This window comes from Aythya fuligula, chromosome 10, assembly GCF_009819795.1.
Source record: "Aythya fuligula isolate bAytFul2 chromosome 10, bAytFul2.pri, whole genome shotgun sequence".
NCBI lineage: Eukaryota > Metazoa > Chordata > Aves > Anseriformes > Anatidae > Aythya > Aythya fuligula.
This window is the reverse complement of record NC_045568.1, coordinates 19,962,254-19,980,264: the sequence shown is the minus strand read 5'-3', so window position 1 is coordinate 19,980,264 and position 18,011 is coordinate 19,962,254. Positions and strand designations below refer to the sequence as shown.

Genomic DNA, 18,011 nt, shown 5'->3' with positions numbered 1-18,011 from the left:
AAAGGGTGCTAGCAGGATGAGTTATTATCCCGCTAAGTGGAACCGTTTACTTGTCAGCCCTCTCTGGCCCCACTCCTTGCCTCCTCAGTGCTCCCTCAGCACACAATTATTTGCACTTGCTCTCCTACCATAACGCAGAGGCAGATTATGTCCAGAAACCATGATCTGAGCAAGAGGCAGCCTGTCCTGAATGTCCAAACAAGGCACATGACAGCGCAGCCCTTGGGAAGCAGCTGTGTGTGAGCAGAGAGATGAGCGCAATTAGTTTCTCTCCAAGATGGGGCTGTTACTGCCTCGCTGGATGGGGCAGCGCCCTGGTTCTCCACTACAGCTGCAGGGGACAGGCTGTTGGGGCCCCTCCTTTTTGTCATCCACTTGTCCCCAGGGTCCAGAAGTGTCCAGTGGACCATTACTCTCAGCTCTGATCCCTTTGAATCCGGTGCTGCTGCTTCCAGCTGCGGATGCAGGAGGGGAGCAGGAGGGCTCACAGAGTAGGACCTGGCTTCTCAGGGAGAAATGCGCAGCTTGTCAGATGCTTCATCCATCAGAAAGAGCAGTCCTTTCATAGTCCTCTGCCACTGTTTTTCACAGGAAATTTGTATGGCGTAAACTGTTTCCACCAATTCCAACACCCAGCAACAAGTTCAGAGATCCCTTTCCAAATGAGTATGAGGTAAAGTAACATTTTTATTTATTTTTTTTAATGATTGAAGGAACATTTGTGCTTTTGTGCTGCTCTTTCCCTGTAGGACTATCAGCACAGTCTGTTACTGCTGAGTTACAGCCTTTTGACCTCTTAGAATTTCTAATGTCAGCATTGAATGTGGGCTCAGTTGCCAAATGTGTTGTGCAAAACCTGTCAAATGGGAAATAGGTGGGTGCAGCTAGTGTAACGCCATGCGTTGCCTTACCTATGGTGTCCCGTGGAGTCAGCCCTCACATTTAGCCATTTGGGAAGCTGTGTGTGTAGGGTCAGAGCCCACCTGGCTTTGGGACCACCTCCTCTGCCAGGGGGACAGAACGCCACAGATCCAAGCCTGCAGTAGCCCTTGTTTTGACCTTGTTTGTGGAGGATAAAAAACAAATGAAAATAAGCCCAAAGGGGAAAGGCCTATTCCAGAGCACTGGGCTGGGGAAGGATTAAGTGCTGCTGTCTGGTTTCTATCATGCAGGGCATTTCAGCCACAGGGTGCCGTACCTGTGGCTCTGCCTTCTGCACAGAAAGCCGCTGGAGCTGCTCCTTGCAGGAGCCTGGCCAGGCAGAGCCCTGCCTTGGCAGGGACTGCAGCTTGGCTTCTGGAGAGCTGATTTATTCTGTGAAACCTAACAGTGAGAAATGCTTGGGTCCTACTGCTAAGCTGGTTTTAAGCCTTATTATGCTTGCTGTCACTTCCTGGTAAATACATTTGCCTTACAGATAAGATAAAACTCCTCATTGTCTGCTCAAGGGAAGTGCTGCTCAGTAACTTGATTTTAATTTGTCCCCTCAGAATACTGGTTTGATTTTCTGGGCATGGTTATTATTCCATGGTCTGGTCAAGGAAACAGGCTTAAAAGATTATAGTATAATGTTTGTTTTTAATTAAAGTTGTTGCTCTAAAATAATATGACTTAGGGTATCACACATAAGAACATGAAAAATAGCAAATATCAACACTGCAGCTAGAAAATGTGAGCTCACTTAGCTAACGGAGTCAGTTGATAACCTCTGCTTACCTGCAGCTCACCACCTAAATCTCCTCTTGCTTTTCAGAGAGCACGCACCTGCACCAGCGAGACAGAGACGGAGCTCGTCAGCTTCGACGAAGATCTCTCCTGCAGTGCCCTGGATGACTCTGTCTTCTGAGGCAGCGCAGGCTCACACAGCAGGGCCATGCCAAGTCCCAGGGCACCCCACGTGGGGATGAGCTGCCCCACAGAAAGTCATGGAGTAAGCAGGGTGTAAGTGCACGGAACTAGTGCCATGGTTCTTGCATGAAAAAAAATAATCCTGGAAAAGAGTTGGTGGCTTTTTTTTTGGTAGGCAGCTTAGTCTTTTGGATTTGTTTATTTGTTTGTTTTAAATACTTCTGACAACAAGGATGTAAAATGCAAATTGGGATTTTTGTGTAGCAGTAAGGTACATGGTACTGGTGCAGGCAGTAAGGTACATGGCTGGGGCCCCTGGCAACTGGCAACTGTTCTGGGAAATAGCCATGAAACCCTGCAGAAAACTGACAAGCAGCTCCCTGAAAAAGAAAGAAAAAAAAAAAAAAAAGGAGAAAAAAAAAGGGCACATACTGATAAATTTCTTCAATTGCATCTAGAAAACACAGCCTGGGAATGCAGAGTTCTCAATTACACAGAATTACAGAAAATTGCCATGGAACTCTTGGTGGTTTTAACAGGGCTTTCTGAGACAGGCACTGGACGGCTCCTTTGTTTGTAATTTTAAAAATCCAAGCCCAGTATTGCAACCTGTTTTTCTTACCTATCTGTTGTTCCATCTTAAAGGAACCGAGTCTGGAACATTGTGGGTTTCTGTTTGTGCTTTGTGTACTTCTGTTGTGTAATCCACTAAGCAAGTTAACAAATAAACCTCCTGCCTGAAACTGCTTGCCCCACTCAGGCTTTGAACTCATCCGCTGCTGACCGCGATGCTCTGCTCCTCTTGCAGAGTCCCTTTGGCTGCCCAAGAAGCCTCCTACCCACTGAGCTGCCCAGAGGTGGGGTTAAGCACATTAACAGAGAATAAAAAGAAAAAAAAAAAAAAAAAAAAGAAAGAAATTTGACCTAGCAAGTAAATTGTTTGGAAAGTGCCTAAACATAATGGAGTTCCCAGGTGCTACAAACTAAAAATAATTATAATAAATGAGCCAGTTCTCATCTGGGTGAAATAGCATGGCTCCATCAAAATTAATGTAGCTCATTAATATAACAATGTTTGTGCCTCAAATGCCTCTGCTGCGTGTGATTTTAATGGATTTGAGGTGCCCAATTTTAACAGTCTGAAAATCAGAATTTCATTAGTAAAATCCTAAAAACGAGTTGAAAGAGAATTCATTTACTATAGTGTATTTCATTTATGTCATGCCTTCAAGTACCCTAATAAATAAAATTTCTAAATATAACTTCATTCCCATTAAGGGAAAGATTCTGCAGAGATTAATGCAATGCATTTAAGTGCATTTTGCACTTGAGCTGTACATTTGGTAATTCAAAAGTGTGTGTGTGAATGCTCGGCACTTCCCAGTGAAAGCTCTGCAGCCCTGGGCACTCCAGGCACCAGGGGCTTGGACAGGTCCCTGGCTTTCTGCTCACAGACCTGGAAGTGGAAGTGAAAAATGAGCTTTTGATTTTCCATGTCACTGGTAAGGATGCAAATCGCAAGAAAACCACACAAACAATTGCAATGAGTCGGTGATGATGAGGCCAGCAGCCTGTTGGTTTTTGTGCCCAGCTTTCTGTATTTTTTCCATGAAGCAGCACTGGGAGTCTGTAAATACCCAGTTGGTGCCTCCACCCTCACTCAGAAGTGGGGCTTTTTGCCGTGACAGCCTGTCCTGCTGGCCGGCAGCCCTGGAAGTTGGTGAAACTCTCGGCCAAGCAGCAAGGCTGAGCGTCAGGTGGCCCGGCACCCTCAGCACAGCCCCTGAGTAGAGTCAGCAGAGTGACTCGGATCACAGGGATTCTCTGCGCTGCCACACCTAAAAATTAGAACTAGAATTGCAAAAAGTTGCAAAAATCCACAAAGACAATGGGAAAAGTGATATCTTACCTGATGTCTCACCCTTAAAAAACTTATCACCAGGTGCAACGAAGCATGGAGGACAAACGTTCCTTGCAGACAGGTATCTTTACAAATGACAGAATATTTATTACCAATACCTTTAAAAAAAGATTACATCTGCTAGATCACTGATAAATATCATTTACACCGGGGAGAAAACTACAGAAGCTTTTTTTTTTTGTTGTTCCATTTTTTTTGGTTTTGTGTTTTTTTTTTTGTCGTTTTTATTTTTTTTACATAGAAGTAACCATATCAAACTAAGAAAGGAACACAGCTTGAAATACTGACAATATTTCTCTGGTCAACACCCCTGACTTTTACACAAGTGGAATCCTGATTATGCGTTACTGAATAAATATATTTAGAAGGTCTAAAAGTTAACTGTATTATTTTGTAAGCAAAAAAGACAAGTTACAGGCAAATTCAAGCTATCAGGAAAAAATAATAATAAACCACTGCAGCGCATTTAAACTTGAAAATTTTATAGAAAATTCCATTGCCTTGTACTAGCATTATCCCATCTGAGTGAACTTACAAAATTACCCCGTAGTAACAAACAGTCCTTCTCTTAAGAAGAATGATTTTGCTGTGGATATCCTCTTTTTCCGGCGTGCCTCCGTGACGCCTCCAGGTCTCTCCGAAGAGCTCCTGCAGAACCGCGGCCACCCTGCAGGCCAGGGGGAGCCCCGTGCGGCCAGGTCCCGGCCGGGGGCCTGAACGTTTTCTGTGGTGGACTTGGGAAGAATGATGAGTTATGGGAAAGCACACGTGGGGAGTGAGCGCCGGTGAGCCTGGTGTCAGAGCCGCTGTACCCTGACGTCCTCGGTGCGACAGGCAGAGCAGCGACGTGGGCTGAGCAGGGCTTGCGCCGGGGGCCCTCGGTTCCTGGCTCCTTCTGCCTGCCCCTTGGTGTCAGCAGAGGCAGAGGTGATGTCTCTGCACTACCTTAGTCCCTACCCAATTTAATGCTAATCATGATAAAGCCAAAGCTATTTCAAGACGGTAAAAATGGAACCTTACTGCATGATGCCAGAATATCAGCTACATGTCCTGTAGTCCGCAAATAACCAGAAGCTGTGTGGTTTTTCAAGATTATAGTGTTCTTTCTGAGCCTTTGGAGTTTGTCTCGCTTAGTCCTCCGAATAAAATGTAAAATCGCGTGTGTTACAAGCACTTGATTTAACACAAGAATCATGGTAACTGCCCTTAAATGCAGCTGCATTGTGAACCCGATCTGAAGCAGTTCTGCCTTGCGTAGCCTTGTAAAACTGTACAGGAAAGTTGCAGCCAATTTACTAAGAACAACTTTGAACTCTCGGTCATAAAGGAAAAAATTCAAACAATATTTTCATGATAATGTTGTCCATAGCATTTTATAGCAGAGGAAAAATTAATATCTACATCATATGTTAACTTTAAAAAATTCTATAAAACACTAAATATATAATAAAAAATATGCATATAAGGACATATGTAAACTGCTTTGGTAACATCATATTACAGATGTTTTCAGTGCATTGCAGAGTTTCCAAGGAAACTTCAGACAAAGCTATATTTGCTTTGAGGAAGTACTGTATAATGCCATTCCTAAAGAAGCATAAACATTTTTCCAGTAGTAAGATGTACTCAAACCACAATATTACTTAGTACTGGGTGTCTTCGAAACAACTAGCTAAATGTTGCTTATATTATAAACAAGAAGTCCTTTATGTAATTTTTGTCATAAACTGGATCGAGCTGTGAGCGAGATCATTATCGTGCTGATGGCTGACAGTGTACAAGCGTTGGAGGTTGAAGAACCGGATCCTCTCGCATACGCATCTGAGCAAAGGAGAGAGGGGGAAGATGAGCCACCAGTGCCAAGAGCAGCCCTTACACACCCACCCTCTCCCCACTGGGTTGCTCCGTGCCCTCCGCTGGTGATGGCAGCAAAGGGTCCGACCCCTGCCCGGAGGCCTGCACCTCTCCAGCTGAACGCCTGCTTTTCATTCAATTCCCACCAATCTGGCGCTGAGGCTACTCTCACATTATATTGCTTCATGGCCTCTTATTCTTTAATTTCTTCTTTATTTTTCCAGCTATACTATATTCAAGCTGTTCTTTATGGCACCAGCCTGGCCCAATCCACAGCCTGAAGGAGCTACATGGATACTCCTGTGTGGAGCCAAATAGGAACTGGCATCTTCCTTCACTCTCCTGTGTCTGCCCATGAAATCCTTCTGTATGGTTTATATGGCTACAGCACACAGCCTGGTGGAGATAATTCTGATCTCGCCCAGAGTTTTTTACATTGCTGTAATTTTAATGCCATATTCCTGCATTGCAGAGGCTTCTGATTTAATGCAGCTTATAAACTGCGGTGTTATTAATGGAAGATGGGACACAGAGATTTTGCAAAAGCAATGTTGAGTAATAAAATACTCTCTTTTCTGTTTGTTCTTCTACACAACCTCATTTCCCTAAATAAATATTTATGCATCCAACACACAATGGAATATTGCTATACAGTAGCCTTATAAATTTAAAAGCCTCTGAACACCGCATTTTATATTTTGTTATAGTGAATTGCAGTGAAACAATATATTCAGTATATACGAGCATGGAAGTAGGAGAGCAGAAAGTGTCTAGAAATCTTAAATACGAATATAACCACTTGTGGTGGTGTTTCTCATGGCTTAATCTTTGCTCGGGATGAAACCAGGAATTTGGGCTCGAATGCTGGCTGATCCTGCATTTTAGCTGCCCGAGAGGCCAGTGCTCAAGCCAATGCCTACCCTGGCTCAGCCCCGCTGGCGGTTGCAGCTGCTCCCTAGGGTGATGCAAAGCTAAATTAAAACCTATTAAAACTGCTACTAATGAAGAGCTGCCCCATCACGGAGCAGAGGGGCTGGGGCTCTGGCTGACGTACCCCGCTCCCTGGCCTTACTTGAGATCTTTGGGATTCGGATTTGCTCGCTGCTGCTGCCGTCGCCCCCGTCGCTGAAGGGCTTTATCTCTATGATGTAGTCCTCGTCAAAGGGCAGGGAGAGCTCCACCGAGGTCTTGTTGGTTTCGATCACAGAGGCGCTGCTCTGCCTGTTCCACCTGTACAGAACCTGCAGCAAGCAGGAGAGAGATGAGGAGGCAGAAACAGCAGAAAGGTTCATTGCTGTAGGAACATCCAGATTTACTGCTGCTCTTCTCGTGTCTCGAGAGCCTCTGGTCATACCCATCAATGCCCAGACACACGGTCTGGTCACAGAGGTGCCATTCTGACCCCCACGGTCCCTCCTGGCTTCCCAGAATAAATTGCTTTTTTGATTCACCTTCTAAGATCTGGAAGTGGTATTAATTAACATCATAAATTGTGACACAATATAGAAGTTTTCCAGGAAAAAAAAATAAAAAGATGAGCAACGTTTTGCTCATCTTTTTTGGGAGCCAGGAAGGAATAAGACTGTGTTATTCTAACAATAAGTTTAAAAGGTTTTTTAGAAACCTGCTAGAAGGATTTTGCTTTTTCAAGGCTGACGAGAATCTCTCTCACCTGTTTCAAGTGACTTCTTAATTTGCATTTCAAACCTAAAAAACCTAGTGAAGAGATGGTCCAAACTACTGAGACTCATCTGAGGTTTTTGACTGAAAACCCTGAGGAATTACTTATTTCTGATAATCCAATAGAGTGCACCAAAGATACTTAAAAGTGAGGGCAGAAATGACAGCTGGCACAGGCTCCCAAGGCTGATGCCGCCAGAATTTCAGATTGTGAACAAAACACGAAGCATGCCCAGGTTCTTCGTTGTTTCCAGCTCTGGTGGAAAACGTTTGCACAGTCCAACCCTCAAGGCAACGGCTGGCAATTGCTCACTGATGTCTTCTTTGGGCCAAATTAAACCCTTGTGTAAGGTGATAGAGCTGAATTCTTCCCAAGATTTCTCTCTGGCTAAATTAAAACCTATTAAAACTGCTACTAATGAGGATTCTCTTTCCTTTCTTTTGGCTTTGCTCTCTGAAGAAAATGGAGCTATTAAAAAAGCATTTTATTTATCTGCAATTAAAGAGCCAACTACAGCCTCTGGAAGGTTTCCACCCAAGGCAGGAGAGCAGTCCTGCAGGTGGGCTATGAGCCTCATGGGCTGAGCTGCAGAGGAGGCAGGGGCTGGGGAAGGGGAACTGCAGGTCCACGGGCTGATGCCTTTATGGGCACAGCCAGAGGGTCACTGTTTCTGGGGCAATGGTCCCATTTCAACACATAACACCAGGCAAGTACCACAAAAAAACACCTAATCTAGCTTTATTATAAACCTTGAACTTGACGTGGGATTCGTGGAAATGTCCTTTATATCCCAGTACAAGAATCTGGAGGCAGCTAAATCTAAATGAGGATTCATTGCAGGTCCCGAGGGAGGCCGTGCAGTGGTGTCATGCTGACACAATACTCACTTTGTAGCCTCTCACTTCTGACTCGTTATCCAGTGCTTTTACTTGGTCCCAGTTCAGGATGATCTTGGAGTCTGACGAATTCCATATGATGTTCCCAGGGGGCTGACTTGGTGCTACAGCAAAATATAGGAAGAATTACATTACTAAGGGACAGCCTTTCCAGTTTAATCCCTCCCCGTACCAACCGCCCCAGCTGAGCATGCAGAGTCCTACTCCTCTGGCAAGTTAATGAGCTGTTTCACTGAACTGTGTCCTCAAGGTCACAGAAGGTGTGACACAACATACTCCTTTAAATGAAAAAAAGGATTTACTCAGTTGCTCAACATGCCTGAGACCAGAATAAAATTTCTCTTGAAGGATGAGATAAATATTTAATTTTCCTGCACAGCTATGATTTCAGTTTTGCATGCTCTGCTTACTTAACATGGGGAAGAACCTTACAAAAAAAAAAAAAAAAAAAAAAAAGGCTGGTAAGCCTTGTGCTCAAAGCAGCAGCAAAGAAACATCTCCCAGCTCCTTCAGACTCAAGAAAACCTGTAAACCAAAGGAGAAACCCTTCCAGGCAAGAGCACCGGGTGTTGTCAGGGGCACTCACGTGGCTTCTTTGTGGTGACATTGACTGTGGCGCTGGAGGGCCCAGTGCCAGCAGTGTTGTAGGCCTTGACTGCCAAGTGATAGAGTGCGTTGCCTCGCAAGTTGGTGACTTTTGTGGATGTTTGGTTACCAACTGTCCTGATCTTTTTCGCGTTCTCTTCCTTTTCGTCATGTCTCCAGCATCTGACCTGGAAAACAGAGCAGGTACTTCAACCCCCAGCCACGCATGGCTGCATTGCTCTCTTCCCAGGGGCTCAGCTGCTGGCTGGCCATGGAAGTACATTTTCCTGCCTGCCCCGGTATCACTAAGCCTTTCAGGGCCATATTTTTTTTGTAGCCATTACTGGCAGTAAATTAAATACTGTGCCTAGTGTGAAGTTTATCTGAACGGTTAACGCGAGTCTAATTACTGCTGAATGGAGCAGGGCTGCAGACACCACCCTGGAAGTGAAACCCCATTAGGACAATGCTCTGTCTCATCTCGGTAACTCTTGATGTTTTTTCTCTCTCAGGGGAGACCCCAGGGATTAGACATGCTAGCTTCTGTCCGTAAAGCCAGGGCTGGTACTGCTGACCATTGCTTTGCTCTGAGATGGAGAAAATGACACAATTTTTGCACTTCAGTTTCCCACTGAAGCATGCTGACTTCTGAGCAGCCTCTCCCTGCCACCAGCGCACACAGGCATCCCCCAGCAAGCTCTGATCTGCATTTTCAGCCAGATTAGACACAGATAGATGCACAGCCTTTTACCCTGGGAGAGAAGACTCTGTGTGCTGAGGAAACAACGGGAAGCCAGCACGCAGCAGGACCCGCCTGCCCTGCATCGCCACGGCACATTGCCACGGCACGTCCCCGTGTCTGCTCTACGCCCGGTGCTGAAACGATGCCACGGTTCGCTTCCATACCTCATACCCCTGTATTCTTCCTTTATGCTGATTCTCTCGAGGGGGAGCCCAAGAAATTTCAACATCTGAGGCAGAAAGACTTCTGGCGAAAACAGTGGTTGGAGCTCTGGTTGGCTCTGGGTAGACGAGTTAAAATAAAGTCAGTTTTCAATTTTATGTTCAATTAGTCAGAAAATTCAAGGGATTTTCGTCACTGCGTGCAAAAAGAGGCATGCTACAAAAACAAACTTTCCCATTTCAAATCCAAGTCCTGTCAGGCCTGTGCCAGACGGCGCTTCCCCTCCGCAGAAGAAATAATAAATGTCATTTCTAAACTCAACCCAGGATACCATGTACAGTAATTAGGACAAGAGGGAACATTTTCTAATCAGTGGACATTAATTCATACTAATTCTCAGCTGAATTCTTTCCAGATTACATATTACTTTTCCATTAATATCAAAAGATTTCATTACGATTAATGTTATTTTAATGACTATCAAAAGAATTAATCGTGGCGCGCCATTTATTATAAATCAGAGCAAGGATCGGAGTCAAAGGATGTGTCGGTGCGGATGCTAAACCCTTTCAGGCCCGGTCAGCACCTCACACGGCCAACACGAGGCAGGGGAAATAGGGGGGCGGCGGGGTGGGCTCCTCGCCCTACCTTCCTCTGCCGAGTACACGACCGTCACGGGGCTGAAGGACCCTTCCCCCTTGTTGTTGTACACCCCCACTTTCACTTCGTAGGGGGAGAAGGGCGGCAGGGTCTCGTTGCGAAAGACGTATCTGGAGGCGTCCGGGGAGGCCACGACAGTCTGCATCCAGCTGACAGTGCCGAAGGGGCGGAAGGCCACCACGTAGCCGAAGCCACCTCCGTTCTGCAGCTCCTCGGGCACCGTCTGGGGGCAGGCAAACAGTGGGAGAACTCAGCGATTCATGCATTTATTTCCATTCCCCTACTGCTTCTTGCTCCTTCTAAAATTACCATCCTCAGTAAGGATTTGGAATGGGAGGCAGCTGGAATTCTGCTTTGCATCTAACCCGAATTTATCCCATCCTGATCTTAGGCACTTTGGTGACGTCTGTGCTAGAGGCCTTGCTGTTCTGTGTGCTCCCTGTGGTCAGAGCAGAAAACATCTCCAGAAGTCACTTTGTCTAGGACTTAATCCATTTCCACAGCTGCCTACCTTCCTTCCCTGACTAGACACGGAGTCTGGTGTGACAAAGTGAGTAATTTTAGGCCCTGCAGTGACTGTGTCTGAAGTTTGGTGGGGTGAACCCAGGACACAACTGCTTTCCCAAGGCATGTGCAGCTGCTCTGAGATTTGGAGTCACACGTGAAGTCCTAAAGAACATGTCCTGACTGAAGTCCCCCCACCGCTTGGGGCAGGTGGCCCCGCACAGCACCCACAGTACGTGGACACACTCACCCACTGTTATAGTGACCTGGGCCTGGTCAGCCGAAAAGTCACATCCCAATGTCACGATCTCTTAGAAATCACGACAACAGAGAGTGATTTGTCACAAACGTGAAGGAGAACAGCTAGAAGGAACAACCTGTCACCTCTGGGTCACGTGTATGCACACTGTCACTGCCTGCTCGCAGGCTCATAGTGCCCCAAAAGGCCTATCTGAACCCAAAGCTCCAATGGGTGAAAATAATCTGTAATTACAGGCCACTGTCCCACAGAGGCCATGGTGCTTAAGCACGTTGCAGGGTTACTTTTGGTGACTGCTTCTAGCTCTGTTGTCTGTGGCTCAAAAAAATATCAGACTATTAGAAAAATGGTCTCTGGACATTTACAAGAGTAAACTGACTGTTCTATTGGAATACAAATTATATTTCGTGCAAATTATGAGTCAAAGTCACGGCTGATGTTCTTGTGTTTTTGAGACATATTGGAGTATCTGTAGGAGATACAGCGAAACTAATTAGTCCAATGGAGGAGGAAATTTAGCACATTGAGCTGTGTGGTAAGGAGAAAAACCCATTTATAGTTTTTTAATAACCTTAAAAATATCTCTGGTGATTCATTCTGCCAGCCTGGTCAGGAATAGTGCTAAGTGGAAGTGTTAGCATGTCTAGTGAAGTTCATTATTAGGAAAAATACGCCAGCTGCACTGCATCATAACATGAAAATATGAGCAGACAAATGACTAAAGTTCTAGCCCTGGCTGCCTTAAGGAATGTTAAACATTTTTCATCTCTGTATCTCCTCTTGCTGGCTTTCATTAGCAGCAACGAAAGCCAGCATGCAATGTGTCGTGCTAACTCTTAACTGTTTGCTGCCATGTAATGCAGCACAGGGATGAGGGCTGAAGCTTGAGAGCCAGCTGTGGTTCTCAGCTGGGCGAGAGCATGCCAAGCTTGATTTCTCGAGACTCTGTTTTACTCCTTGGGTGGTTTCTGCCTGTAGGCAGCCCGTGCAGGTTTTGCCATACACACTGTGCTGAAGCAGCAATGGGCACCTTGTAGTCCCCTGCTCAGTGTTTCTCTGCTGCTTCATTGCACCACAGCCTGGGATGGGGCATGGGCTTTAGCTCGATTTCAATAGCTGGACTGTTTCATCACACAGCTGCGACTTTCTACCTCAAACTATTTATAGGAGCTTCACTGGGCTCTGTGGAAAGACATTGGGGTGGAAGGGTGCCTCTAGATCACCACTGTATTAATTTTCCTCTTGGTTTGGACTCCACTTACCTCCCATGTAATGACTAGCTCAGACTTGCTCCCGCCGCCTCCACTGACATTAGCTGGGGTCACTTCAGGAACTGCAAAAAAAAAAAAAAAAAGATGCAGCATTGTAGATAGCACTGAAAATGCACGTGATGATTTTGAAACCAGAGAAGTGTGTTGAAATGAAACAACTACAGGACTCTGCTGGCCTTCCCCTGCTGGGTATCAGAAACATTAGCAAATGACTAATTTGCCATGGCAAACAGCACATTAAAATTATGTCAATAATAGTATACGAAAAGTATGTCAATTAACTTGTGTATTCAGTCTCTAATTGTTTAGTTTAAACATTTATCTTCCATAAAAAAAGGCTTTTACTTATTTTCATGTTTCACATTCTGTTCCATTGCAAACTAAAACGGAGCAGAGGAGGCACCTACCATGACTGAGACATGGATCCCTGAAACCACCACCCTGAGCCTAATTCTGGTTGTGACCCCTTTCTGCCAGACCAAAAGACAGGGACAGCATCAAGGAGCATTACAGTTCTCTCATCCTTAAATGATGATTTGTATTCATGCAATGAGATATAACTCAGCTGCCCGACACTACTTACGAGCTTCTTCAGTTCTTCTCTTCTCTGAAGGTCTGCTTGGCTCTCCAATCCCAATTAGGTTGGCAGCCACTACTCGAAATTCATACTCAACCCAAGGGTTCAGACCCACCACGGTCGCTGTGAATGTCCTACCATCGATGACCTCTGGAACTGGGAGACAGCCAAGGGTCAGGAGTGCAGTGAAAACCCACTTAAAGTATTAAAAACAGCTGAGAAAACGTCCTAGCAGATGCCCTTAGAAGTGAGGGTTTAACATAAATAGAAAGCAAATACAGAATGACAAACCCTTTTTATTTTTTTAACATTTTGTTAATTGCTAAAGCTAGCGAGTCTACTAAAGCAAGAAAGGGACACTTAAAACATTGTGCTTTTAGCACAAAAATTCCTTAAGAAGTTTCTCCTAAATAGACACTTTTTGAAAACAAGGTGTCAAGACAACAGGTTTACATGGTTTTTATTTTTCTCTTTTTAAACTACATTGTTCTCTCTCCTTAACGGTTACTGGAACGAAATTAACCTCTGGTGGAATGAGCAATTACATCATGGAATTTTCCCCTCTATCAGGGAAATAATTCTACTTAAAGATAGGCCAGATGACATGGCCTGTCCCCGAGGGATGTCTTTATAGACCACAATTACTGCTGTATATCTCCAGCGCGGCAACAAAAGATAGGAATTCATTCTGTTTTCCCTTAAACATTCATGAGAAAAATGGATGAGTAATTGCACTGACTGGACCCTAAATCTTTGGGTTGCCTAACTTGAAACTCGTTGAAAAGAGCGCTGTTCTGTAGCCAGGGAAATGACTTTTGGGCAGAGCTGCTCTCCGGGGTATGCTCGGGGCTTGGTGCTTACCTGTGCTCACTGCCTGCCACCCCACCGAGAAGGGGGTCCTGGCCTGCACCACGTACATCGTGATGGGGCTGTGGTTGTCTGCTCCAGGTCTCCAGGACAGCTGAGCGGTGGTGTCGGTGATTTCGTCGATGGTCACAGCTTCTGGTGGGCCCGGGGGACCTGACAGAGAAGTCACAGGGGGAGAGCACTTGAAGCCAGGCAGTGGTTGGGGGAACAGCACCCAGGCCTTCCCTCCCGACCCAGAGAGAGGTGGCTCGGTGTGGAGCTGCAGCTTGGCTGTGCTGGGAGGCTGGTGAACAACAAAAAACCTGCCTGTAATGGGCATTGTGCCTGAGTATGGGCAGTGTTTTCCACTGCTGGGTAACAGGTAAAGCACTGCAGGACACCTCCACCAGTGGTACGACCTCTCCTGCATCAAACGGCCATTCCTATCGGCAGTGGTACCGAGGTGACATCTCCCCCCAGGAGCACCACTTCACAGCCAACTTTCATCTTGTGGTTCATTCCTCCATCCTTGGACTAAAATTGTTCTCAAATGATACTAAGACCTGGATATATTTAAATATCTGAAATACCCTGAAACCTTCCACTATCTCATCTTTAAAATTAAAGTTTCAGCAGGTCTAGCCACATTTAATTTCTAAGACATTAAAATTCTAAATCATATTGCTAGGCTGTGGGGAGTGCAATCACGCAAGGCAGCCTCGCTCAGCTGTTAGCTCCTTCAGTCCTTCCCCCCAAGTTCCACAAGAGGAGTGAAACCTCATTGCATCCTTCACAAATTACTCCTCCTGCCTGGCAGATGCTGACATGACCCATTTTCACTTCATGTCTTGGAGCAGTGATGGTTACTCCCAACATTTCCTTATACGCTTCTTAACAGGGTGCAGGGAAATACTGTCAGATTAATTCAGAGACATTCATACAGATGCTATCCCAAAGTCAAGAAAAGGAAAAGAATCTTTGGCATCCTCATGTAATTATCAGAACATACAAGAGGCAACCGGTAGCTGCACACTGACGCAAGAAGGTGAGATAACAGGTTGGGGACTGTGGTGGTTTGTCACCAAGGGTACAAATCCCCTAAACATACAGCACTGCCAAAGACATGCAAGGGGGTAACAGCCTTTCCCTGGGAAATGCTGCGTAACATTATCTTGACATAACTCCAGTGACTGTATTTTTAACAAAATTTAAATTTATTATGGATGCTCTATTTATGCAGCAGCTATTTGCCTCCCCCATCCAGTCTCACAGCCCAGCAACACCTCCCAGTTTGCACACTGTTGGTAGCATGATGCAGCACAACTCCAGGTGCAGCCATCCCTACTGATAATTTGGGAGAGGGACAGGACCGGTATTTGTGCTGTCACCAGCGGCCACTTTCTTGTGAGAATTTAATGTTCCTCCTGTTTGTTTACAGAGCCAACGCTAAGGAAATTACCTAACTGAGGTTCTCACAGCAGGCTGTTTTGAAATGTTTGTACAAACAAAACAAAACAAAACAAAAACCCCGACAGATCTGAAATAACGCTGCAGCAAAAATACAAGAACTGGTATAATGGAGAGCCTGGGCACTCTCGTGCTTCTTACGGGGCCATCGGTCACCGTTGCCCACCACCACGCATGGTCTGACCCTGCTATGCAGTGCATCCATAAACGTGATGTTAGCGGATGAAAAGAACCATTCAGAGAGACCAAAGCAAAAAGAACCATGTTCCCTACCTATTTCTGCTGCACGATTCACCAAATAAATGAGCTCAGTTGGTGCAAGTTTTGCATTCTGGACATGAACGTGTACTCATGTGTTTATCTGCTGCGTCTGCTGTACGAGGATGCATATATGAAAGCAGCTTTATATATGCTGCTTGAGAATGTACCGTGAACCACAGCTTGTAGTTAGAGCTTATTTCTTAGATTAATTACAAGATGCTGGGATCCTAATGAATGTATCTGAGCACAGAAATTGTCTTACTAGCAGCAGAAGATAGGAAAAAAAGAGAAAATTTCCAACAACAACAACAACAGTAACAAAATTCAAATACCTCTTACAATCAGGTCTGCAGCAGCCGATAGCTTGTCCACACTTGTTTGCACCATGCAGACGTACTTCCCAGCATGCTTCAGCTGGATGCTTCTGATCATCAAATCACCAGCTGAATCCTGCTGATAAAGTAGGGAAAAGTGGTTACAATTACTTTTTAATGAGTGCTAAACATCATTATCACATGAAGGACACTGTGACTAATGGATTTATTTTATACTGGCTGATGAAAACATTCGTAATGCAAGCCGTGGACTATTAAAATTATGTGAGTTCGCCTTGAAGATCAGAGCGGGAGCGTTTCTAAAATTACGGCTTCTGCAAGGGGCAAGGGAGCCAGGTTTGGGTCCGTTAAGCAGTTTCCCCATTAAAACAATGTGACAGAGCTTATGTGGGGCAGGCTTGCCTCAATTCCTCCTTCACCTCTCTGGATAAGCAATTTATAGCCTCTTCACTGTTCACATGTCTAAGTCAGGTCTACATCCATTTCACAAGTACAAACCAGCCCAAATTATGAGGCATCTGCAAGAGTTTCATGGCCTTGTATTACGGCCAGCATTTTGATTGCCTGGCGTTTTTGTACTAAAGATCATGAGAACAGCACTCTCCAAGGAAATCTCACATTACCTAACAGCAGTAATTTGTTTTCCGAACACCAAATGCATGTCTGATTAACTGTTGAATAGAACTAATTACGTTTCTGCATGTATAGGAGGCTCAAAACTCTTTCTAAATTTTTCTCTAGATGCAAAACATTCAATACATTAGAAGTCTCAGGGTAACCTTGTGATCGTGGCTTTCTGACTAAAGAATATTAATAAAGTTTGTAATTTTGGCTTTGTAGCTCAGTCACTGGGAAGAGCTGTCAGTGCTGATGTGCACCCTAGGCATAAATCTTTAAGTGCATCTTTTAATGATTTTTTTTGGTATAAAAGCAAGGCTTGTAAATTGTATTTCCTTTTCCTTTTAGCATCAAATTTCACTCTTGACAAGTGTAAACATAGACTGCCTGTCTGCCCGAAACCCAGTGCAGCACGTGACTTTGTCAAACCTCCCTTAGAGTAGCATGCAAAACTCCCTTCTGTCCTCTACTGCTGAAAAATTATTATACTTCTTTCCATCTTTTTCTTGCAATGTTCACTCAATAAAAGTGGAAAAAAATCATCTGTAAGGATGATGGGAAAAGCAATTTTTAATTGTAATTCAGTTAGAAATTAAACTCCCACAAGGCCAGTACAGCATTGAGCAGGGTAAATCAGATGAAATCTGAGCTGTGAAGGAAAACATGAGAATTACAAAAAAGTAAACTTTTCACTTATTTTCTACACATAGTCTGTGAATCGTCTGGTCCTGTTTTATCAAAAATTATTTGGAAATTATTTTTATTCAAAAGAATAGCATAAAAAGCTGGAGGAAGGTCTGACAGACAGACATGCTTCATCCTTATGTGAAACCCCTTTCCAAGAGATGGCTTCCTCGGGTATCTTGCATAGCAGTGACCCTTTCCAATTCCCCAAATTTAGTCTGCAACAATTTCAGGGAACCTCAGATTGCCCACATTAGCCAAGGGGCCATGTCAGCGGTGCTGTAGATTGTCCCCTGGGGCATACTCCTCTCTGGGGATTGGGGCTGGGCACCGGCCAGCCAGCACACTTGTCCTATGAGGACTTTCTGCTCCTAAACCTTCCTGAAGAGGCAGAAAATAGCAGACCTAGCAGGAAAAGCAGACCTTCTCCTCTCCTAAGGAAGGAAAGCAATTCCTACCTGCACGACAGCTGCTTCCCCATACCTACCACTTGATCATGTTCTTGAATGACGGAGATGGCTACAGCTGTAATTAATGGAGAGTCTAAAGATCACCTCACACCTGACTCTTCTCCTAGTTATCAGATTTCCATTAACATCACCTTCAAAACCTTTAAACAAATATTTCATTGGACATTGCAAAAGTCTGCGCTGTCAGTTGGTGCAGACTGGGTTTCCTATAAACAAACAAGGAACCTGAAGATACCAAAATGACATCACCAGGAAACTTGCGCAGATAACGCCGAGGAGAAAGATCATTTCCAAAGGTCAGAGACATTTCTAACTCTATGCAGATCATTTTGTGTGGAGGAAAAATACTTATTGCAAGCATGTGGTCACA

General features: G+C 44.8%; 1 protein-coding gene across 5 annotated transcripts in view; it reads right to left on the bottom strand.

Moving 5' to 3' along the window:
* Nucleotides 1-3,831: 3,831 nt before the first annotated feature.
* Nucleotides 3,832-18,011, bottom strand: part of CNTN4 (contactin 4) — a 296,910-nt gene continuing 282,730 nt past the window's right edge. For 4 of the 5 annotated variants that reach the window (XM_032193834.1, XM_032193833.1, XM_032193831.1 and 1 more), the window contains 10 exons: nucleotides 15,867-15,987; nucleotides 13,822-13,980; nucleotides 12,967-13,116; nucleotides 12,375-12,445; nucleotides 10,338-10,572; nucleotides 9,692-9,807; nucleotides 8,787-8,973; nucleotides 8,192-8,304; nucleotides 6,696-6,864; nucleotides 3,832-5,590 (listed from right to left, as the gene is read on the bottom strand). In XM_032193834.1, coding sequence (XP_032049725.1) covers nucleotides 5,490-5,590; nucleotides 6,696-6,864; nucleotides 8,192-8,304; nucleotides 8,787-8,973; nucleotides 9,692-9,807; nucleotides 10,338-10,572; nucleotides 12,375-12,445; nucleotides 12,967-13,116; nucleotides 13,822-13,980; nucleotides 15,867-15,987 — 1,422 coding nt within the window. In that variant the 3' untranslated portion in view covers nucleotides 3,832-5,489. The remainder of the gene's footprint in view (nucleotides 5,591-6,695; nucleotides 6,865-8,191; nucleotides 8,305-8,786; nucleotides 8,974-9,691; nucleotides 9,808-10,337; nucleotides 10,573-12,374; nucleotides 12,446-12,966; nucleotides 13,117-13,821; nucleotides 13,981-15,866; nucleotides 15,988-18,011) is intronic. The other variant, XM_032193836.1, reaches the window with a different exon arrangement.